The sequence below is a fragment of the Lathyrus oleraceus genome, chromosome 7, assembly GCF_024323335.1.
Source record: "Lathyrus oleraceus cultivar Zhongwan6 chromosome 7, CAAS_Psat_ZW6_1.0, whole genome shotgun sequence".
NCBI lineage: Eukaryota > Viridiplantae > Streptophyta > Magnoliopsida > Fabales > Fabaceae > Lathyrus > Lathyrus oleraceus.
The window spans coordinates 266,340,231-266,364,699 of record NC_066585.1 but is presented as its reverse complement, the minus strand read 5'-3'; the positions used below and the strand labels follow the sequence as shown (position 1 = coordinate 266,364,699).

The 24,469-nt window shown below is 38.9% G+C and overlaps 1 protein-coding gene across 1 annotated transcript; it reads left to right on the top strand.

Moving 5' to 3' along the window:
* The first annotated feature begins 22,841 nt into the window (after nt 1–22,841).
* LOC127103350 (uncharacterized) lies at nt 22,842–23,615 on the top strand. Its single transcript, XM_051040622.1, has one exon. It carries the CDS (start codon nt 22,842–22,844, stop codon nt 23,613–23,615), a length of 774 nt encoding a protein of 257 aa, XP_050896579.1.
* The last annotated feature ends 854 nt before the right edge of the window (nt 23,616–24,469 follow it).

Sequence of the window (24,469 nt, the reverse complement as noted above, 5' to 3'; positions counted from 1 at the left end):
AGATCTTCGGCCTGACTGCCATGATGGAGTCAATGTTAGCTGCTCAGAACCAATCTTTTCCAACGCCTGCAACTCCTCCTCCTCATAGGACTGTCATTTTAGAGGTGGCTACCTCTACCATTCTCGCAACTGCTGCTCAATTTGCACCTAACATGCCTGCCGGATTCCCGTGGGGAATGCCGCCGAACTTTATGCCTGAAGGCTTTGCGCCTACCTTTGCTTCTATGCCGACATCTAGCCCGGTCATGTCTGTGCCACCGCCTGTCGTGCATACCCTGCCTCGTGTGGAAGGCACTATCTATCATTCAGAGTCGTCTGAGGGCCCGGATGTGTATAAGAAGATGGATGAGATGAAGGATCAATTTCTTGAGTTGCGCAAGGAGTTGAAAACTTTGAGGGGTAAGGACCTATTTGGAAAGAGTGTTGCGGAACTGTGTTTGGTATTGAATATGAAGATCCCAGTGAAATTCAAAGTGCCTGACTTTGAAAAGTACAAAGGGAATACCTGTCCACTCAGTAATTTGGTGATGTATGCCTATAAGATGTCTACTCAAACGGATAATGATCAGTTGTTGATCCATCATTTTCAAGACAGTCTGACCGGCTCTGCACTGAGATGGTACATGGGGTTGGATGGTTTAAGTGTCCGCACGTTCAATGATTTGGGTGAAGCATTTGTGAAGCAATACAAGTATAATGTGGATATGGCGTCGGATAGGGACCAGTTAAGATCATTGTCTCAGAAGGATAAGGAGACATTCAAAGAATATGCTCAACGATGGAGAGAGCTTGCTGCTCAGATTACCCCTCCTTTGGAAGAGAAGGAGATGACCAAGATTTTTCTCAAGATCCTGAGCTCATTTTACTATGAGCCGATGATTGCCAGTGCCCCCGTGATTTAACCGAAATGGTAAACATGGGGATGAGGCTAGAAGAAGGTGTCTGAGAAGGACGGTTGTCTAGAGAGGAGGCGTCATCCAACAAGAAGTATGGCAACAATTTCAACAAGAAGAAGGACAGTGAAGCTAATGCAGTTTCAGTTGGGAGGCAAAGGAGGCCTCAGATTAGAAGAAGTCAACCATGCCGTCAATATCACCATCAAGTATCTTCAGTTATTCCTGTATTTTCAGCAAATCAATCAGCATCATTTCAACAACAACAATGTCAACAACAACAACCACAGCAACGTACAAACACCTACAACAACAACAATACCAACAATCATCAGCAACAAAATTTTGAGAGGAAGAAGGTCTCTTTCGACCCTATTCCAATGACATATGCAGAACTATATCCTTCGTTGGTTCTCAAGAACCTGCTACAATCGAGAAATCCTCCGCAAATACCTGAACCACTTCCCTGGTGGTATAAACCAGAACTCTGTTATGTTTTTCATCAAGGAGCCCTCGGACACGATATTGAGAATTGTTACCCCCTCAAATATGAAGTTCAGAAGCTGGTAAAAAGTGGAATGGTGTCCTTTGAGGACCATGCACCCAATGTTGAAGCTAACCCACTTCCTGCCAATGGAAATTCATCTGTTAATATGGTGGACGGTTATCCAGGGGAGTTCAAGGTATTCGATGTATGCTTCATTAGAAGGTCCTTGGTGACGATGCATGAGGATATTTGCTTGGTGAGAGATTGTGAGCATGACCATAATGGTTGTGCTATCTGTAGTGTCAATCCTAGAGGTTGTATGGTTGTGAAGAGGGACATCCAGCGGTTGATGAATGAAGGCTTGATTCAGATTGTTCAATCCCGTCACATTGATGATGATGTTAATGTAATAGTGCCAGTATTCAAGACACCAGAGAGAGTGGAGATTTCATTTGATAGCAGTAGTAGTAACAGTATCAGCAAGAGATCGGTATCGTCGTTGGTCATACGGTTGGCGGGTCCAGTCCCGTATTCATCCAATAGAGTTGTTCCTTATCAGTATAATGCAACTATGGTGAAATATGGTCAAGAGGTTCCGTTACCTACAACCAGTTCTGTCATAAGCATTACTGATGTTACTAAGGTGACCCGCAGTGGTCGTGTGTTTGGGCCGGTGTTCCCAAAGAATGTAGAAGTTTGTCCAGTTGGTAAGAAGGTGGAAGTACCCGCAGTAGATCTAGTTAGCGCTCCACGGTGTCAGTCTGGTGAATCCAGCAATTTGAAGCCTAACGATGATGATGAGGTGCTCAGGCTAATAAAGAAGAGTGAGTTCAATGTGGTGGAGCAGTGTCTCCAAACCCCCTCAAAGATCTCAGTATTGTCTTTGTTGATGAATTCCGAAGCACACAGAGAAGCACTGTAGAAAGTTCTTGAGCAAGCATATGTGGAACATGATGTTACGGTGGATCAGTTCGATCATATTGTAGCTAACATCACTTCCTGTAATAATCTCAGTTTCTGTGATGAAGAACTCCCCGAGGAGGGTAAGAACCATAACTTGGCTTTGCATATCTCCATGAACTGCAAAGATGATGCTTTATCCAATGTGCTAGTTGACACCGGATCCTCATTGAATGTGCTGCCAAAGTCAACATTGTCAAAGTTGTCATATCAAAGAGCGCCTATGAGATATAGTGGCGTGATCGTCAAGGCTTTTGATGGTTCACGCAAGACAGTGATTGGTGAAGTGGACCTTCCGGTGAAGATAGGTCTGAGTGACTTCCATATTACTTTTCAAGTAATAGATATCCATCCAGCCTACAGTTGTCTGTTGGGAAGGCCATGGATCCACGAGGCGGGAGCTGTTACCTCCACGTTGCATCAGAAGCTCAAGTTTGTTAAGAATGGGAAGTTAGTCATTGTTGGCGGGGAGAAGGCGCTGCTAGTCAGCCACCTGTCATCTTTCTCTTATGTTGAAACTGAGGATGAGGTTGGAACTCCGTTCCAAGCCTTGTCTATTGCTGTTGAAAAGAAAGTTGGGGCACCCATGTCCTCATTTAAAGATGCAAGGAAGATTGTTGAAGATGGGAATATTGATTAGTGGGGACAGATGGTAGATGTCTCCGATAACAAGAATAGATCCGGTATGGGTTTTCAGCAAGGTTCGTCAACTACTAGATCAGAAGATGTGCGACTCAGTTTCTGTAGTGAAGGGTTCATTCACGACAATGAACAACACTTAGTTGTTGTTCTAGAGGATGAGGAAGAGGAAGACTGCACCAATTTTGTGACGCTTGGAAAGGCTTGCAACACTTGGATTGCCGTTGATATTCCTGTTATTATGCATTGATCTAAGTAATTGCTTTTATTTGTTTTTGAAAATCCATCTCCTATGCCTAAGGGAGAAGTGAACATTGTTTGGGCATTTCAAATTGATCATTAATAAAATATAAATCTATTCATCCACATCTATGATGTTTTGTTTTTACTTTTTGCTTTATTCTGAAAATGGTATTTACAAAAAAACATAAATAAATAACAACAATTGTCCATCTGCATAATATTTGGTCATAATTCACTTCTCTAAAATCAAAATATCAAATCATTATGCAGGTTGGTTTCTAACCCCATTGAATACAATGATCCTTCTCCTTCTACAATTTTTGAATTCCTTGTGTTTAAGGCTGAGGAGGAAAGTGATGAAGAAGTGAGTGATGAATTGTCTCGTCTTCTTGAGCATGAAGGAAAAACCATTCAGCCATTCGAAGAGCAGATTAAGTTAGTCAACTTGGGTTCCGAAGATGATGTGAAGGAAGTCAAGATTGGGTCTCGACTGTGTCCATATGTTAAGAAGGGGTTGATTGATCTTCTCCGAGAATATTCAGATGTGTTTGCTTGGTCCTATCAAGACATGCCTGGTTTAGATTCTAAGATAGTGGAGCATAGATTTCCGTTGAAGCCAGAATGTCCGCCAGTCAAGCAGAAGTTGAGAAGAACACATCCTGATATGGCAGTGAAGATCAAAGAAGAAGTGCAGAAGCAGATTGATGTCGGTTTCCTTATGACCACTGAGTATCCGTAATGGGTGGCCAATATTGTGCATGTTTCGAAGAAGGATGGAAAAGTCCGCATGTGTGTTGATTATAGAGATTTGAAAAAACCTAGTCCGAAAGATGATTTCCCTATGCCACACATTCATATGTTGGTAGACAATACATCTAAATTCAAAGTCTTTTCATTTATGGATGGATTTTTCGGATATAATCAGATCAAAATGGCACCTGAAGATATGGAGAAGACCACATTCATTACACCTTGGGGAACTTTCTGTTATAGAATGATGCCTTTCAGTTTGAAGAATGCTGGTGCAACTTACCAAAGAGCAATGACTACTCTTTTTCATGATATGATGCATAAAGAGATTGAAGTTTATGTCGATGAAATGATTGCTAAATCTATTGATGAAGAGGAACATGTTGAACATTTGTTGAAGCTATTCGAGCGTTTGAGGAAGTATAAACTCCGCTTGAATCCCAATAAGTGTACTTTTGGTGTTCGTTCTGGTAAGTTGTTGGGCTTTATTGTCAGCGAGAAGGGTATTGAAGTTGATCTTGTCAAGGTCAATGAAATACAAGAGATGCCTGCACCCAAAACTGAGAAGCAAGTCAGAGGTTTTCTCGGCCGCTTGAATTATATCTCAAGATTCATTTCACACATGACTGCCACATGTGTGCCTATATTCAAGCTTCTTCAGAAAGATCAGTCTTGTGGTTGGACCGAAGATTGCCAGAAAGATTTTGACAGTATCAAAGAATATCTGCTTAAGCCTCCGATTTTGTCTCCACCTGTTGAAGGAAGACCATTGATCATGTATTTGACTGTGCTTGAAGAGAGTATGGGTTGTGTTATTGGTCAACAAGATGAGACTGAAAAGAAAGAATTTGCAATTTACTACCTCAGTAAGAAGTTCACCGACTGTGAGACTCGGTATTCTATGCTAGAGAAGACTTGTGCGCATTGGCTTGGGCTGCTAAGCGTCTGCGTCAATATATGTTGAATCATACCACTTGGTTGATATCCAAAATGGATCCAATCAAGTATATTTTTGAGAAGCCTGCTTTAACTAGGAGGATTGCCCGTTGGTAGATGTTGTTGTCAGAGTATGATATTGAATACCGACCTCAGAAAGCAATCAAAGGTAGTGTCTTGGCTAACCATTTGGCTCACCAACCGATTGAAGATTACCAGTCAGTACAGTATGATTTTCCTGATGAAGAGATCTTATACTTGAAAATGAAATATTGTGATGAACCATTGCTTGAAGAAGGGCCAGAACCTGGTTCCCCTTGGGGCATGGTATTTGATGGAGTTGTTAATCAGTATGGAAATGGCATTGGGGCAGTGAATATTACTCTTCAAAGCATGCATTTTCCGTTTACAGCTAGATTGACTTTCAAGTGTACAAGTAATATGGCAGAATATGAAGCTTGCATTATGGGGCTTGAAGATGTCATTGATCTCAGAATCAAGTATTTGGACGTCTATGGAGATTTGGCTTTGGTCGTGAATCAGATCAAAGGTGAATGGGAGACAAATCAACCCGGTTTGATACCATATAGAGATTATGCAAGGAGGATTTCAAATTTCTTTACAAAGGATGAGTTTCATCATATCCCTCGAGATGAAAATCGGATGGCAGATGCTCTTGCAACGTTGGCTTCAATGATTATAGTGAAATATTGGAATGAAGTTCCCAATCTGACTGTGATGCGTCTTGATAGGCCCGCTCATGTGGTCGCTGTTGAAGAGGTCTAAGATGAAAACCATGGTATTTTGATATTAAATGTTTCCTCCAAAGTCAGATTTACCCGCCTAGGGCATCATTGAAAGATAAGAAGACTTTGAGAAGATTAGCCGACAATTTCTACCTGAACGGTGATGTGCTTTACAAGAGAAACTTCGATATGGTCTTGCTCAGATGCGTGGATAGACACGAAGTAGACCTGTTGATGACTGAAGTCCATGAAGGTTCCTTTGGTACTCATTCCAATGTACATGTAATGACGAAGAAGATGTTGCGAGCAGGTTACTATTGGCTAAAAATAGAATCTAACTGTTGCAAGTTTGTGAAGAAATGCCACAAGTGTCAAATTTATGCGGATAAGATTCATGTTCCTCCGACACTGTTAAACATCATTTCGTCCCCATGGCCTTTCTCCATGTGGGGAATTGATATGATTGGCATGATTGATCCTAAATCTTCGAAAGGACATCGTTTCATTTTGGTGGCAATTGACTACTTCACAAAATGGGTTGAAGCGGTATCATATGCAAATGTAACCAAGCAAGTTGTTGTAAGGTTTATCAATGTTGATTCTAAGTGTTGGCAATAATTTTGGTAAAACAAGGAGTGTTCACAAGATGTCATGTGTGATGTCTTAACATGAGATATCCTATGTACCTGCTGGAGTTAAAGAACATGTGCAAGCAGGATTGTTTCAGAATGCCACATACAATGACAAGGCTTCTGATATTGGTTGTACCTGCTGGAGCTTATATGGAAGACATGTTCATGCAGGATTGTTTCAGATGACATACACAATGTCATGGTATCTGATATGGTTGTACCTGCTATAAAAGGAAATTGGATTACGAAGGATTTTTCCAGGATGTCAGACCCGATGTCATGACATCCTGTACACAGAACATTCAGTATGAATGTCTGGTGTTTTGTGATTGCACAATTAATGGCAATCATTGGATGATTGAAGATATGGCTAGCTGGCGCATTCAATCATGGATTACAACCAGATTTACTTATTTTCCAAGGAGATCTATACAACTGTTATAAAAAGATTTGATTGGAAAATATATTTAGGGTTTTCATGATGTCCAATGCTTCTATAAAAAGGGACTTAGAAAACCTGTTTGAACACACAACCAAGACTGAGCGAAATAGAGAGAGAGAGCTAGAGTTTGTGTCTGTTTTAGTCATAAGACTTGTAGGTCATTCAAGTCATCCATTGATGATTGAATTGAACTGATTTGTGGTTGTAATTTGTCACTCTAAAGCTGTTAAGCAAGAGTGTGTGTCCACTTGATCAAAGTTGTGAAGCAAGATCAAGTGTGTGTCTTCTTGATCAAAGCTGTGAAGCAAGATCAAGAGTGTGTCTTCTTGATTGAAACTGTGAAGTAAAATCAAGAGTTTGTAATTGAAAAGTATTTTCTTTTCACGAGGGATTGTTGTTTAAGATCACTGGTGTGTGATTGTAAGGGAAGTGAGTGGGTTCTCATATCTAAGAGTGATTAGGTAGAAGTTGCACGGGTAGAGATTAGGTGAGAAAGACTGTAACTTGTTGAAGTGTACGGATAGTCTTTGAACTAATTCTATTTTAGTGAATTTCCTTCGTGGCTTGGTAGCCCCCAGACGTAGGTGAGTTGCACCGAACTGGGTTAACAATTGCTTGTGTTATTCGCTTTACAATTCTGTTTATTTTATCCATTGTGTGTTAGCAGATATCAGTGTCGTAACATTACCTTCGACTTCTTATATCTGATACCAGAATTTCAATTGGTATCAGAGCAGGCATCCTGCTCTGGTTCTGGGTGAGATCTAGGGGCAATACTTTCTGGTACAATGGAAAGAGAAGGAGGATCTGTTCATAGGCCACCAATCTTGGATGGTTCTAACTATGACTATTGGAAACCTCGAATGGTAGCGTTTCTAAAATCCCTTGACAACAAGGCGTGGAAAGCTGTGTTAACAGGTTGGGTACATCCTGTCATTACTAAAGAATGAGAAGGCACCACTAAGAAGCCTGAAGAACAATGGTCCAAGGAAGAGGATGATCTTGCTCTTGGAAACTCTAAAGCCTTGAATGCAATATTCATTGGGGTGGACAAGAATATTTTCAGGCTGGTAAACAACTGTGAAGTGGCCAAAGAGGCTTGGGACATTCTCAAGACCACTCATGAAGGCACCTCTAGGGTAAAGATGTCTATACTTCAGCTGCTCACCTCCAAGTTTGAAAACTTAAGGATGAAAGAAGATGAAAACATTCATGAATTTCACATGAGTATCCTTGAGATTGCTAATGCTTCAGAAGCCCTGGGAGAAAAGATGACAGATGAAAAGTTAGTGAGAAAAATACTCAGGTCACTCCCTAAGAGATTTGCAATGAAGGTAACTGCCATAAAAGAGTCTCAAGACATCTCCAACATGAGGGTAGATGAGCTAATTGGTTCCCTCCAAACCTTTGAGTTAGGGTTGAATGATGGTGTTGAAAGGAAAACAAAGAGCATTGCCTTCATGTCAAACACAGAAGAGGATAAGAGTCAGGAGGGTGATGAAGATCTTGTCAATGAAGTAACTATGTTGGGAAGGCAGTTCAACAAACTATTGAAAAAGATGGATGTAAGATCAAAGGCAAATGTCAAGAACATCTCATCTGACATCAGTAAATCCAACAATGCTGGAAGAAAAGCAAGAGCAGATGAGAAGCCCAAAGAAGGAAAAGAGGTTCAGTGCTATGAATGTGATGGTTATGGACACATCAGGACTGAATGTGGAACCTACCTCAAGAAACAGAAGATGAGTCTTGCTGCCACATGGTCTGATGAGAGTGATACTGAAGAGGCTGCAAATCTTGTGACTGCTTTGACAGGAAGATGGGGGTCTAATGAAGACTCAAGTGATGATGAAGTAACCTTTGAAGAATTGGCCTCTACCTACAGAAAGTTGTGTCACAAAAGTGTAGAGCTGTGCAAACAGGTTGATAGCAAGAAGAAGGAAATTACTCAACTTGAGAATGAGAAGATAGAATACTTGGAAACCATCTCCAAGTTACAAACAGAAGCAGTGGTTCTGAAAGCCAAGCTAGACAAAAATCCACAAGCTGAAAACCAGAAGATAGCACAGCTGGAAAGTGAGAAGGTAGACCATGCTAAAACCATCTCAAAATTGAAGACTGAAGTCATGCTTCAAAATTCTAAATTAGAAGAGATGACCAAGTATGTAAAGATGTTAAGCAATGGGTCTGACTCCTTAGACAAGATTATTCAAACTGGATAAATAACAGGAGACAAATCTGGCATTGAGTATAATAACTCAAAACCTGAGAGCAGTGACACTGGTGTCAAACCTCAAGCCAAACTTAAGTGCATTCAAAAACCTGTGATGTCACATCATATGTCACCGCACCAAAGGAGAAAACAGTTGAAAGGAAAACACCAAAGATGGAGATGCCATTACTGTGGTAAATTTGGTCATCTAAAGCCCTTCTGCTATAAACTGTATGGCTATCCTATGTCTGCTCATCATCAGGATCACCATCAATTCAGACCCAAACATCACATGCCTATCATCAAAAAGAAATGGGTCCCTAAGACTAATGTCACAAGTTTGATAGCTCACATTCCCCTCAGAATCTCAGCCAAAGAAGAATGGTACCTTGATAGTGGATGCTCCAAACACATGACTGGAAACCAAGACCTGCTAACTGATCTGCATCAACATACTATAAGTCATGTAACCTTTAGAGATGGAGCAAAAGGTGAAATCAAGGGAACAGGTAAGCTTGATTGCCTTGGAGTACCTAGACTTGACAAGGTTCTACTAGTCAAAGGCTTAACTGCAAACCTCATAAGCATTAACGAACTATGTTATCAAGGTCTGAAGGTTAACTTCACCAAAACTGAATGTCTAATCCTGGACATAAAGAGTGAAGTAATTATGAGAGGAATCAGGACCAAAGACAATTTCTACATATGGAGCTCTCAATTGGATTGTCCCTTAAAGTATTGGGTGAATACAGATGCTCTCAAGAGTGATGAAAAACAAGGCTGGGGAAAATGTCACACAAAGATGTCACACCAGAAGCCCATAGGAGAAAAGGTTATGATGGCTCAAAAAACTGAGAGGTTAGACCAAACAGGTGGACATTTGACCAGTCACAGGGAAAATGGAACTGTTGGGACCAAGCCACAAGGGACTCTGTGCAAAAAGGCCAAGGACAATATGGAGAAGCTTTAGACGACACCTGTGAAAGGTTTAGAAGATGATAGCAGTTGGGCTCAACTGGGTTGGATGAACCTATTACTGATTGTATACAATGTCACACATGATGTCATAACATTGTATTATGACTTCCTGAATGCTAAAGCCAGGTCCAAAAATCAGGTTCAACACAGGTGGACAAAGTACTGTTCTAGCTATTATCACTCCATTAGGAAATTTGTGGAAGACAAATTCAGAAGTCTAAAGCTTGGACTAGAACTAGCAGACAAGCTTGCAAGGAATTTGGGTAAAATTGAATATGAGGAAGGGAAATTAGGGATTTGGACTCTTGAGAAATTATGGCAATTAAAAGGAAATAATAAAAGAAATGAAAATAATGTCTGCCCTTTTAAAAGAAAGAGCCACATTAATGATAAATCATTCCCAAGCTTTGAAAATAGTAGTTATTCCCTTAGCACACGCTACCCAAACTCAGCAATCGCCATTCCCATTCAACTTCTAAGAAAAGCTCAACTAGGGCAAAGAAACCTTCCTCAAAAGTCCTACAGCATGTCTCAACATCCATCATCATCTGGCCCCAAATCCTCCTAACATGTAAAGACTTCATCTATGGAGTTTGTAGATGAAGATGTAATGGACGTCACTCCTTTGTGCATGATATCGGGCGACACCACAGGTACCTCCTCCAATGCTGGAGATAAGCAAGGTAATACCTCTGGTAACTCCTCTCTTCCTAAAGACATGTATTACACTGATCGCGTTATAAGGAGACTGGTTACTAGAATTCTAAGTGAAGGACATAAAGTTGAAGGGGTCTCTACCCCTCTGTCCAGAAGGGAACCCTCTCCTGAGGGAGAACCCCATGCTGATAAAGATGATGATTCATCTAGATCAGAAAAAGAGGTGGCTGCTGAAGGGCTTTGCTCTCTAGGTAAAACCCTACCTAGCAAGAAACAAAATGTGCCTCAAGAAAATATTATTGATCTAGAGGAAGAAAGCACTGAAGGAGAGGATGAGCCTTTGGTTCATCTGGTTAAACCTAGCGTAGCTGAGAAACTGAGAACTAAGAAAGGGAAAAGTATGGCTAAAATGAGAGATGCTAGAGTGAAAAAGACTGCAGGAATAGGACCCTCAAAACCTGGAGCAAGGTTGAGGTTGGGAAAAGAAAAGAAAGAGATAGCTCTGACTCTGAGGAGGATGTTAAAGACGATGTCCCAGACATCTCCCCTGCAAAAAGGCAGGCTATTCAGAAATCTCCTGGCAAGGCTGCTGCTGTTCATCTAGACAATATCTCCTTTCATTTGGAAGATGGAGCAGCAAAGTGGAAATATGTCATTCAGAGAAGAGTAGCCATTGAAAGAGAACTTGGACAAGAAGCTGTAGAGGTAAAGGAGGTTATTGAGCTGATAAAAAATGCTGGACTCATGAAAACTGTGGTAACTCTACCCCAATGCTATGAGGGGTTGGTTAAAGAGTTTATTGTTAATATCCCTGAGGATATTCATGATAAGAACAGTAGGGAGTTTTGCAAGGTATTTGTAAGAGGAAAATGTGTGAAATTCTCACCAAGTGTCATCAACAAGTTCCTAGGAAGAGGAATGGATGGAGGAGTAGACCTAGAAACCACAGACAATGAGGTCTGTAGGGTTATCACAGTTGGCCAAGTTAAGGAATGGCCTAGTAGAAATCACTTATCAGCTGGAAAGCTCAGTGTTAAATATGCCATCTTGCACAAGATTGGCTCAGCTAATTGGATTCCTACTAATCATGCCTCTACTATCTCCATCAATCTTGGAAGAATCATTCATGCTATTGGAACAAGGGTTAACTATGATTTTGGCAAGTTCATATTTGAACAAACCATTAGACATGCTTCTACTAATGATGTGAAGTTACCCATTGCCTTCCCCTCCCTTATTTGTGGCATTATCCTGAGCCAACAACCAGGGATTCTGAGCACAAGTGACATTCCAAGCAGGAGAAAATCCCTTATGTCCATTCGTTACAAGTTGTTTAAGGGAAGTCATGTCAACGATGTCATGACATCTGCCATAAGGGAGTCTACATCTAAAGGAAGCCTGATTGACCAACTAAAAGAGACCTACAAAGAATTGGACAATGGTATAAGGGTGGCCAAGGCCAGAAAAGAAGCATTAGAAGTTCTCATCTCTAGCCTGGAAAGGGAAGACATAGAAAAGGCTGGAAAGGACTCAAATACAAGATCCCAATCCAGTTCTGAAAGCTCAGAAGACTCTGAAGGTGCAGGTGAAGATGAAGATGAAGGTGAAGGTGATACTTCTTCTTCTGACTAATGGTTCCTGCCTGAATTGAAGACTGGGAGGTGTGGTGGAAGCTGGGTTGCTGCTTGGAAGGCTGTTGTCTTGATTGTTTTTTTTATTTTGTGGCAGTCCTTATTGATGCCTGTTATGTAATTTTTAGGGCTCTTAATGAGTTCCTTGAATTTGTTCACTATCCCAACTTTCAGCTATGTATAATGTTGGTTTGTACTGCATGAATATTATGTTTTAACATGTTTAAATGTTATAACATCTGTTCTGACATTCTCTGACAGACTAATGGACATTTATTTTGTCTGATTGGTCACCTTTGGTCAATTTTGACTAAAAAGGGGGAGAAGTGTTGATATGGAAGCAGTTGTGGAGATATGTGTGTGGCTGGACTGGAAGACAGCTATTATTGAAAGAAGTGCACAGGTGTTGATGTTGAAGCAGATGTTAGTATGACATTCTGGCTGGTACAGATGTTGGAGTTACAATAGCTGTTATATTTGATGCATGCACAGATTTAGGGGGAGAAGAAGTACCCTAGTGCATTGTGCATTTGTGTGTCTTACTAGTTGCATCCATAACTAGTAATTCTGTTGATTGTTGCACAGATTTAGGGGGAGGAGAAGTACCCTTGTGCATGTGTGTATTACTAGTAGCCATAGCTAGTAATTGTTTTGCTTCTGCTGCTGATTAAACTTCTGTTATGTTGTTTAACTGCTGATAGTTTTCCTTGTGAACAAAAAGGATAGATATATGTTTTAGCCAAAATTTGCCAAATAGGGAGTTTGTTGATTCTAAGTGTTGGCAGCAATTTTGGTAAAACAAAGAGTGTTCACAAGATGTCATGTGTGATGTCTTAACATGAGATATCCTATGTACCTGCTGGAGTTAAAGAACATGTGCAAGCAAGATTGTTTCAGAATGCCACATACAATGACAAGGCTTCTGATATTGGTTGTACCTGCTGGAGCTTATATGGAAGACATGTTCATGCAGGATTGTTTCAAATGACATACACAATGTCATGGTATCTGATATGGCTGTACCTGCTATAAAAGGAAATTGGATTATGCAGGATTTTTCCAGGATGTGAGACACGATGTCATGACATCCTGTACACAGAACATTCAGTATGAATGTCTGGTGTTTTGTGATTGCACAATTAATGGCAATCATTGGGTGATTGAAGATATGGCTAGCTGGCGCATTCAATCATGGATTACAACCAGATTTACTTATTTTCCAAGGAGATCTATACAGCTGTTATAAAAAGATTTGATTGGAAAATATATTTATGGTTTTCATGATGTCCAATGCTTCTATAAAAAGGGACTTAGAAAACCTGTTTGAACACACAACCAAGACTGAGCGAAATAGAGAGAGAGAGAGAGAGAGAGCTAGGGTTTGTGTCTGTTTTAGTCGTAAGACTTGTAGGTCATTCAAGTCATCCATTGATGATTGAATTAAACTTATTTGTGGTTGTAAATTGTCACTCTAAAGCTGTTAAGCAAGAGTGTGTGTCCACTTGATCAAAGCTGTGAAGCAAGATCCAGTGTGTGTCTTCTTGATCAAAGTTGTGAAGCAAGATCAAGAGTGTGTCTTCTTGATTGAATCTATGAAGTAAAATCAAGAGTTTGTAATTGAAAAGTATTTTCTTTTCACAAGGGATTATTGTTTAAGATCACTGGTGTGTGATTGTAAGGGAAGTGAGTGGGTTCTCATATCTAAGAGTGATTAGGTAGAAGTTGCACGGGTAGAGATTAGGTGAGAAAGACTGTAACTTGTTGAAGTGTACGGATAGTCTTTGAACTAATTCTATTTTAGTGAATTTCCTTCGTGGCTTGGTAGCCCCCAGACGTAGGTGAGTTGCACCGAACTGGGTTAACAATTGCTTGTGTTATTCGCTTTACCATTCTATTTATTTTATCCATTGTGTGTTAGCAGATATCAGTGTCGTAACATTACCTTCGACATCTTATATCTGATACCAGAATTTCAATCAAGAATCAGATCATATGCCGCTATGGTGTGCCAAGTAAGATCATTACTGATAATGGATTGAACTTGAATAATAATATGGTGGAAGCTCTTTGCAAAGATTTCAAGATTGCACACCATAATTCTTCTCCCAACAGACCTAAGATGAATGGGGCTGTTGAAGCTGCAAATAAGAACATAGAGAAGATTATTTTGAAAATGGTTGTAACATATAAGGATTGGCATGAGATGCTCCCATTTGCTTTGCATGGGTATCGTACATCCATCCGCACTTCTACAGGGGCAACCCCTTTCTCTCTTGTATATGGTATGGAAGCAGTACTCCCCGTAGAGGTTGAGATCCTTTCACTATGTGTGCTCATGGAAGCCAAGTTGACTGAGGCTGAATGGTGTCAGGCCAAGTATGATCAGCTGAATTTGATTGAAGAGAAAAGATTGACTGCCATGTGTCATGGTCAGTTATATCAGCAAAGAATGAAGAAAGCTTTTGATAAGAAGGTCAGACCTCGTGTGTTCAAAGAAGGTGACCTTGTGCTCAAGAAGATTCTATCATTCAAACCAGATTCTAGGGGCAAACAGACTCCTAATTATGAAGGCACATATGTTGTCAAGAGAGCCTTTTCAGGAGGTGCTTTAATTCTTACATCTATGGATGGTGAAGAGTTCACTCGTCTTGTGAATGCAGATGCAGTCAAGAAATACTTCGCCTAAAAAAGAAAAGAACAACTCGCTAAGTTGAAAACCCGAAAGGGTGGCTTAGGCAAAAAGGAGCGTCTCGGTGGATTGAAAACCCGAAAGGGCGATCCAGGCAAAAGTTAGAGACATAAAACAGAAAGAATTATCCTGATAAGTTGAGTACCCCACATTAGGGAAATTTATGCAAAAATTAAGGATTATGGCAAGTAACTGCATCCTGTTGATCTTCAGTTTCAAAGACGTTCTAGAGCATAACGGTCGATGTCGATTCATTGTCCCCAGCAGCTGCCAAGAGCACAGTGGATATCAAGAGTTGGTAGAAGGATTAGTGATCATTGTATTCAATATACCCTTTTTCCATGTAAATTACCATTTTCTACTTTATAAAGATTTATGGAGTCTTGTCATTTACAGACTGTCATTCCATTAAATAAAGTTGAGCTTTATCCAATTATTTCTACTCTTATTTATTTCAACCAAATAGATTTAAATTTTATTATGATCATTTTTGAAATTAAAAATTTTAAATCAAAATCATTTTTCTTAAACATATAAAAGCATGAATTTTAAGCAATCGATTTCATTTTAAAGGAATATCAACAGTGGTTCAAAAGCAGTAAGCCCTAATTATGGAACATTATTTGGTTCTCCCCAAAGCAGTAGACGCATTTCTCTTTCATCCCCGACAACATTATTCAGCACTCAGTGTTTGTTGATTTCTCCTGACGTTTTTTTTTGTTTGCCATTCCCCGATGAAGTAGCCAGCTGAGTTGGTTGATCAGTCCCTTGCGGAGTGTTTATTCCCCAGCCAATTTGGGTCTCTAGTGGAGTAAGAACAGTTTTCCCCAGCAAATCGCGTGGTTGCGGTAGAAACTTAGGTTTTCCTTGCCAATCGCCATCAGATTCGCTCTCAGTCAGAGTTTCCTCCTGGTTTATGAGCAGCTATTTGTGTTTATCCTTTGCATGGTTGTCTCCTATTTGATATGGTGTTGACCTAAAATTCCCTACTGACTTGATAACGGTTTTCCTCAGCAAATCTCCTCCTTCCCCAGCTATGATTGAGCTTTTGGGATGTTGATCTCTCTTCTCTCCAGCAATTGTCTCCCTCTTTTGTGGATTGACCGAGAATTGTATTGATGATTCAAATCTGCGACACCTTTGTATCCTTTGCGATCGTTTTGTCAGCATAATCATCATATATGCATATACATATACATATACATTCATATAATTTCATCATTTGCATCATCACACTTGTTGATTCATTCTTGTGATTTTAATTCCCTGTTATGGTGGTACTTTATCCCCATACAAGTTTGGTGTCTGTCCTCCTTCAATAGTAGAATGTCATCCCCTTAAGCAGAAAGACTTTAACCTTTCTCCTTTCCCCACTGAGTTACTTCCTCATGGATGATTTTTGTTTCAGCTTCCTCCCCAGTTGATTATCTGGATGGAACCACTCCCCTTGAGTTATATCCTCATTAGGTTGAGTCTTGATTGACCATTTCTTTCTAGATCTTACCTAGATAGATGCTTTAGGTCCCTTGAGAGTTTATTACCCAGTAACTGGTAACATTCTTCTTAGTTTGCAATTGTTACTTCTTGCCCAATACCCGGCAAAAGTAACCTCTTTTCTCCCCAGCGGATTCATTTTTTCATGTGTCCCCAGGAAGTATATCCTTGATATGTTCATCCTAACCGATGACGAATATTTTCTTCCCGTATTCTGAGTTTATCCTTGATATGTTCATCTTAACCGGTGACGGATATTCTCTTTGATGGTATTCTACCCAGTAAAAAGGTAGTTGTAATCCCTACATTTATTCCCCAGAGAGTTAACCCTTGATATGTTCATCCTAACCGATGACGTATTTTCTTCTCTTTGCGGTCTTCTGCCCAGTAACCGATAGTTGTAAATTTTGCTTTTCTCCCCTTTGCAGAGCTTATCCTTGATATGTTCACTTTAATCGGTGACGGATATCCTCTTTGTGGTATTCTATCCAGTAACGGATAGATGTAATCCCTATTATTTCTCTCCTCGGAGTCTATCCTTTATATGTTCATCCTAACCGGTGACGTATATTATCTTTTATGGTATTCTATCCAACATTCGATAGATGTAATTCCTATTCTTTTGTTCAGGTGGTTTATCCTTGATATGTTTATCCTAACCGATGACAGATATCCTCCTTAGCATTCGTAGGCAAGTCTATCCTTGGTATGTTCATCTTAACCGATGACAGATTTTCTTTCCTTTGAGTCTATCCTTGATATGTTCACTTTAATTAGTGACAAATATTCTCTCCCTTCGGTCTTCTGCCCAGTAACCGGTAGATGTAAATCCTATTTCTGCAGTTTTTCCCCAGCAAGTCTATTCTTACCCAGTAACCGGTAATGAATACACTCTCCTGGCGGCCCTCAGTTAGTCATCCTTAATATGTTCATCTTAACCGATGACGGGTGTCCTCTCTGTCATATCTTTATTATCTACTTACCCAGTAACAGGTAATGGATAATAGATTTCTGCTCCTCCTGTGTTGAAGTTTATTTCTTCCCCAGTTTAGTTGAGTGGTATTTTTTAGTGAAATTGTTTTTCCTGCATGATTTGAGTACTTCAGTTTTATTCTGATCTATTTGTTTCCCCTGCAGGTGTTCTTTTGTTTCCCCGGCTGAGCCTTTCCATTTTTATGGAATTCCTCTAGTACCCCAACAATTTTAAGTCGTAGCCTGGCCTACGCACAACCTTTTTATCCCCTCAGAGTCTCTATCTCCCTAGTGAGTTTTCCTTATGAAATGCATTATGCTTCTGCGGACCATCGGTCCCTCTGATTTCTTTTCCTTTGTGGCAACATTTCCCCACAGAGAATTTGTTTTTACATTCATATCACAAGCATCATGAGGTCTCTTAGGGACCAAAATTTGTTTTTATATATTGTTATTTAAGCCCGTCTACTGAGTCGAAGCGAAGATTTTAACCTTCACCTCCTCAACTAGAACGTTCTTAAATAGGGGCAGCTGTAAGACCCCAATTTTGACCCTAAGATCCCTCATGCCATCTCATCATATGCATTAGCATTGGGATCATACCTTAGCATTATCTTCACCCATCTTTCATTGGGTTTGTTTTGGGAGAGATCACCAAGCACCATGTGATTATATCATACTTGTTATTTTATCATTTACTAACCAAAATACCAAAAATATGTCTTTGCATTTGCCTAAATCTTTTGTAGGAAGGGCATGCTCACCTTGATCTATCAAGTTCACATCTAGGGTTTAAGACCCTCATTGCTAAGAGCACAACCAAGGAATGATCCACAAGAGCTCTAAGCATCATATATGAGTCCCAATGATCTCTACATGTTATTTTGATCAAGCATTCTTCAAGAGTTTGGAGTTGGTCTGCCTTGGAAACCCTAGTTCAATTGGGTATCCTGTGTAACTTCTTCAACAAGATTCCTTATCAATTGATAAAATTTCTCAAGGGACACTTCAAAGTTCATCATATTATGCATATATTATCTACCATGAGCCTAAAAAGTCAAGAGAATTGCAAGTTAGCAAGTTGGTTGATGGTGGTTGACCAGATGAATTCATCTTATCAAAACTGGGTCTCCCTAGACCCTATCTCCTACAATTTTCATCATATGAAAATAATTACAAGAGCAAAGTTACCATAAATTACATTCCAAACAACTTTCATTTTGAGGTCTAGATATGATTTTTCTTGGAAAGTCATTTTCTATGTTGAAATATTATAGCTCATTTTGTCTAAACCCAATATTGAAAGTCAACTTCCCAAGGCCATAACTTGCTCAATTTTTATGAGATCAAATATTTCCAAGTTGAACAATCAAATTAAAGATGTCTACTTCAACTTTTATGTTTGTAGTAAGAGCTAAATCAACTTTTATGAGCATGTGATATGAGGATACATTATCGGTCATTTTGGACCAATACCATTAAACAAGTGATTTTCCTCAACTTCAAAAATGCATAACTCGCTCATTCTAAATCCAAATGATGTCAAATGGGTGACCATTTTTAAGGTATTTGAAATATATACAACTTTGATGAAGACACTTTTCTCATTTGGAGCTCACATAAAAAGTTAAGCAAGGTGGAATAATTGAATATGTGACTTGACACTTAGAAAATATTTTAACATGTTGAAATTTCCAAACTTCCACCTCAAAATCAATCATCATACAAGTTCCAAATGGAAAAGTTTTCAACATAAGAGTTGTTCCTCTTGATTTAAGCTTTCCAAAGAGTCCTAATTCATTCATTTTGGACAAAGTTTGATAGGTCTGCGCATGGTGTAAACAGACCTGTAACAGTTGGCAAAATCAAAGCTTCAAATGTGCAAACAACTTTGCCTTGCCATTCAAGCTTCATGCAGACCTCATTTCAGTTGATTATGGACCTAAAGGGATTGCTTCATGGGCCTGCACACGCCCATGCAAGCATGTGCATTGCATTACCAAATTTGGAGAATTTTTCAAGTGTGCAAATAACACTTCTCATGGCAATAAATAGAGGTCCCCTGCATCAATTCAAAGGACCTTGCGCGCCAGCTTTTCCCCCAATCTTCCAAACCCTCTCAATTCAAAGGAAAATCTGAGAAATTTCATTTGAAATTTGAGTTTGAATCTCACAGTTCGGAGATTCAAAAACTCCAGGATCCAAAGCTTTGCATTGTTCTTAAGCCACTTCCACAAGCTCCATAAGCAAGATCAAGCATGAATTGAAGCAAGAGAGATCCATTTCTGCACAGCATTGAAGGTAATTTTCCAGATTTTTCTTCTCTTTGATTCTCTCTTAATACTCATCAATTCTATTGGATCCTTGGTTGTCTGAAGTCCTACCAATGTAGGCAAGAAGGTTGAGTTGCTTTGAGGTCAAATCGAAGCAACTCAGTTGACACACCTCAAAATTCAACTCCACGCATCTCTCTATATATTTGGAGTTAGTTAAAATTGAGGTGATATTCGTGATCTATGCCATTTTACCTTTAAGATCATGTCCTCTTTTTTCATTTATGATATGGTGATGATTGAACCAGTCTGACCAGAGTCATCGGAGAAGATGACAGGCCTTTGGCTCCAGCGATGCGCTGGAAGCGTTTAGAGCCATTAGATGAGTTTGAAATGTTTTAACCAGGAGCATACATTGTGATTACCAGGCGTGTGGATGTTTGACTCAAGCGCATCATGGAATGCGCACGCTCCACCACTTGATCTTCCACCTCAATTAATGGGGCAGATCAAGTGGTCCACGTTTTTTTAATTATCTGGTTTTATTTTTTATTCCTTTGATTTTCATTAATTCATATTAATTTTAATATTGATCCAAAAAAATGAGATTTTCACCAAAAAAATTTAAATAAAATCCTTTTTCATTTTCTGAATTAAAATTATTTTTTGGATCATTATTAATATTTTTCACGATTTAATTTATTTTGTGAATATTTTTAATTGCTTAAAAATACTTTTAAGTCTCCAAAAATTCTGAAATTTTTTCTCCAAGGTCCTTTGACCTTGTTTGACCTATGATAAATCTCATGTCCATTTCTTTGGTGTTTTGAGGAGATTTTAGGAATTTGTCCAACCATATTTAATTTAATGCACTATTTTAAATATTTTTAATTGTTTAAATGCCAAATTAATTGTGTAGAGCCATTTTAATTGACTTTGTGAGTTTAACTTGTGTTGTTGGGCCTTGGTCAAGGTGGATTTGACTTTGTTAGGTTAAGATCATTGGATTTAGGGGATTGATGGAATGTACATTCCATCTCCTAAAATGAATGAATGATATTAATTTGGTAAAAGTCCTCCTTTGTCTAATTTTAGTTGAATCTATTTCCCCTCCCTCTTCATCTCATTCCCCTTCTTTATGCATTCATTGCATGGACCTATGATATCTCAATATCATAAGGCTAGTTGATTGCAAAATCAACATAAGTATGGATGAGATTACCCCCCCCCCCCCCCCCCACACACACACACACACTTTGCATATTCTTTTTGTGTGTCGTATGTTTCATGAGCATAATTCATCATACTATGTCTCTAACATGCATTAACACCAAAATTCTATTGCCCGACCTCGAATAGTTGTGACTTCTACATAAGTCCAATTACAATTGCTTAACATAGCGCTAAACTTTGATACAAAAGGCATAGCATTCTAGTTAGTGAGATTGTAAGTCTCCCCTCTTTCATGGTGTTGTGTGGAAACTTGGCTTTTTTTCCTTCTTTTGGAAGATATCTTGGTTCAAGGATACATGTTTGTGATAAGTGGGTTGAGTGTTCTCCAAAGAATGACTTAAACAAAAGTGAAGCAAAAGCAATACTAACTTCTAACTCATTAACAACTAACATTTAATTTCAAGTCCTTTACTTTCAATGCAATTTAATTTTTTAAGCATTATTCATTTGCCATTATTCATACCATTCTAATTGTTTATGTTAATGTCATTTTCACTTTGTCCACTTGGACCATATTGTGTGATATATTTTATTTGTGTATATTGTGTTTGTTTGTGTGGTCTTTGTCCATTAATGTACATAATAAGAACAAAAACCCTAAAAATTATCTTGTGTGGACTGTTGGTTTGATCTGCGACAAGTGGACTTAGAATTTAGGCAACATTCCCTATGCAAAGGACTTGGCCAATGCCAACTTTCATGTAACCAAGTGCTTGTGATTTGAAACTTCATCTGATACTTCATTGAAGATTTATTTGAGTTCATCTGCAACATGATCATTATGAAGCTGTTATTTTGAACCTGTGACCTAGTGCATTGTGGAATTCATCTACTACATGGTCATTATGAAGCTGTTATTTTGAACCTGTGACTTAGTGCAATGCTAAGCTTGGATGTTGCTATCTTTATTTGATGCCTTGCTCCTCAAGTTGATATATTGTACATTGTTTGTTGCTTGATTCTAATGTCCAAGGGAAATTTGGATTTCTATATGACATTCTTGTCTATTGGATTGCAGCCCATTGGTCAGATCTTTTCAACTCTCAACTTTTAAATTTATGCTTAGGATTAGTCTCTTTATCTCCTCCCCACTTCTTTAATTTCAAAATCTCTTCCTCCTTTTTAAAAGAACTTCTTTGTTTGTGCTTGTTTCTTAAACTTTGACCATTTTACAAACTAGAAACTTTAGCCTTAAGCCATTGCATTTTCAAACTTCTTTTCTTAATCAAACTTGTAAATAGACTTAACTATACTTGACTTAAAAAATTCAAAAAAAGCCAAAAAGAACTAACTCATTCAAATAATTTTTAGGCCTTTATGTCTTTCAAACTTAAATTTTTGTTAAAAGCAATGCATCCACTTTGAAATTTATACCACGAACTACGAGGTTTTGATCCCTCATTTTTATGTTGGTACGTAGGCACAAGTCCTAAGGTCTTGTCAAACACAAAAATATAATTAATGAATTATTTTCTCATCCCCCCCCCCATTCTATTTTCTTGCAAACATCATTTGTACAAAAACACATATGCTCACAAAAAAGGACTCCCTAGGAGTACCTAGGACACTTTGGGTGCTAACACCTTCCCTCTATGTAACCAACCCCCTTACCTGTAATCTCTGGTATTTTATTAGTTTTGATTTGAAAACTTCTTATTTTTGGGTTTTTTTCATACTTTTCCCTTTTCCCTTGGAAACAATAAAAGCGCGGTGGTGACTCTTGTTATTTGATGTCTTGCTTATCCATAGCTTGATGATCATGAATTTACCGCTACACACCCATTCCAGGGAAGCCTCTCTTCTTGTATTTGACCGTGCTCGAAGGATCCATGAGTTGCGTACTAGATCAACATGATGAAACTGGAAAGAAAGAACATGTCATTTACTACTTGAGCAAGATAGTCACTTTTAGCATGGGTTGCCAGACGTCTTAGGTAGTATATGATTTGTCACACTACTATGTTGATCTCCAAAATGGATCCAATAAAGTATATCTTTGAGAAGCTTGCTCTGACTAGAAGACTTTCTCGTTGGCACATGTTGTTATTTGAATACGACATCAAGTACGTAACCCAGAAATCCATCAAAGGAAGTGTTTTGTCTGACTACCTCGCTAATCATCCTGTTGAAGACTATGAGTCATTGAAGTTTGATTTCCCATATGAAGACATTATGTTGGTGAAAGATTGTGAAACTCCAAGCCTAGATAAAGGTCCCGACCCAGGTTCCTGTTGGAAGATGATGTTTGATGATTCCTCCAATTGCATGGTGCATGGTGTGGAAGTTGTGTTGATGAATCCTAATGGTGGGTATACTCATTTCACAACAAGATTGTGTTTTGAATGTACCAATAACATTGCAGAGTATGAAGCATGTATCTTGGGTATTGAAGTTACAATTGACACCCGAATCAAGATCCATGAAATGTATGAAGACTCAACCTTGGTGATCTACCAAGTCAAATGTGAATGGGAAACCCGTGATGAGAAGTTAATCCCATATCGTGCCCACATTGTGGAATTGATAAAGTACTTTGATGAAATCACCTGCCATCATGTTCCGAGAGCAGAAAATCAGATAGCAGATGCTTTGGCTATGTTAGCCTCTATATTCCAAGTCAGATTTCTCAATGAGGTATCGTTCATCACAATTGAGAGGAAAATGGCACTAGCCTATTGTCTATTGGTTGAAGAAGAAACTGAAGAGAAACTGTGGTTCTATGATATCAAGAACTACTTGCAAAATTAAGAATACCCAGTGAATGCAACAACCCTATATAAGAATACTCTGAGGAGTTTGGCATCCAAATTCTTCCTTAGTAACAAGGTGCTATATAAAAGAAACTATGACATGGTTCTGCCTAGATGTGTGGACAAACACGAAGCATACGTATTGATCAAAGAGATTCATGAAGGATCGTTTGGAAGTCACACCAATGGACATGCCATGTATAAGAAGATCTTGAGAGATGGTTATTACTAGTCGACCATGGAGTCAGATTGTTTCAACTATGCCAGAAAATGTCACAAATGTTAAATCTATGCTGACACGTTGCACGTGCCTCTGACACTATTGAATGTTTTATCATCACCTTGGCCTTTCTCAATATGGGGCATTAACATGATTGGGGAAATTGAGCCCAAAGCTTCCAATGTTCACCGTTTCATTTGGTTACAATTTACTACTTCGCCAAATAGGTAGAAGTTGCTTCCTACGCCAACGTGACGAAACAAGTGGTTGCCCACTTCATCATGAACTAGATTATTTGTCGTTATGGAGTTCCAAGCAGAATCATCATAGATAATAGGACAAATCTGAACAACAAAACAATGAAAGAGTTGTGTGAGACCTTCAAGATTGAACATCACAACTCTTCTCTGTAGAAGCATGCTTCAATCCAAAGAATTTTGATGAAGACAACATGTATCAATGCGAAAAGATAAGAGCTTCAAGAGAATTCAAAGCATCAAGTTAATCAAGCCACATATGCATATCAACATTTGGTTCAAGCTTCATTATCAAGCCAACACTTTTGCAAATTTGTTGAATCACTTCTAATGTATATCTAAGTCACTTTTAAATTAGTATACAAGTGTTCAACA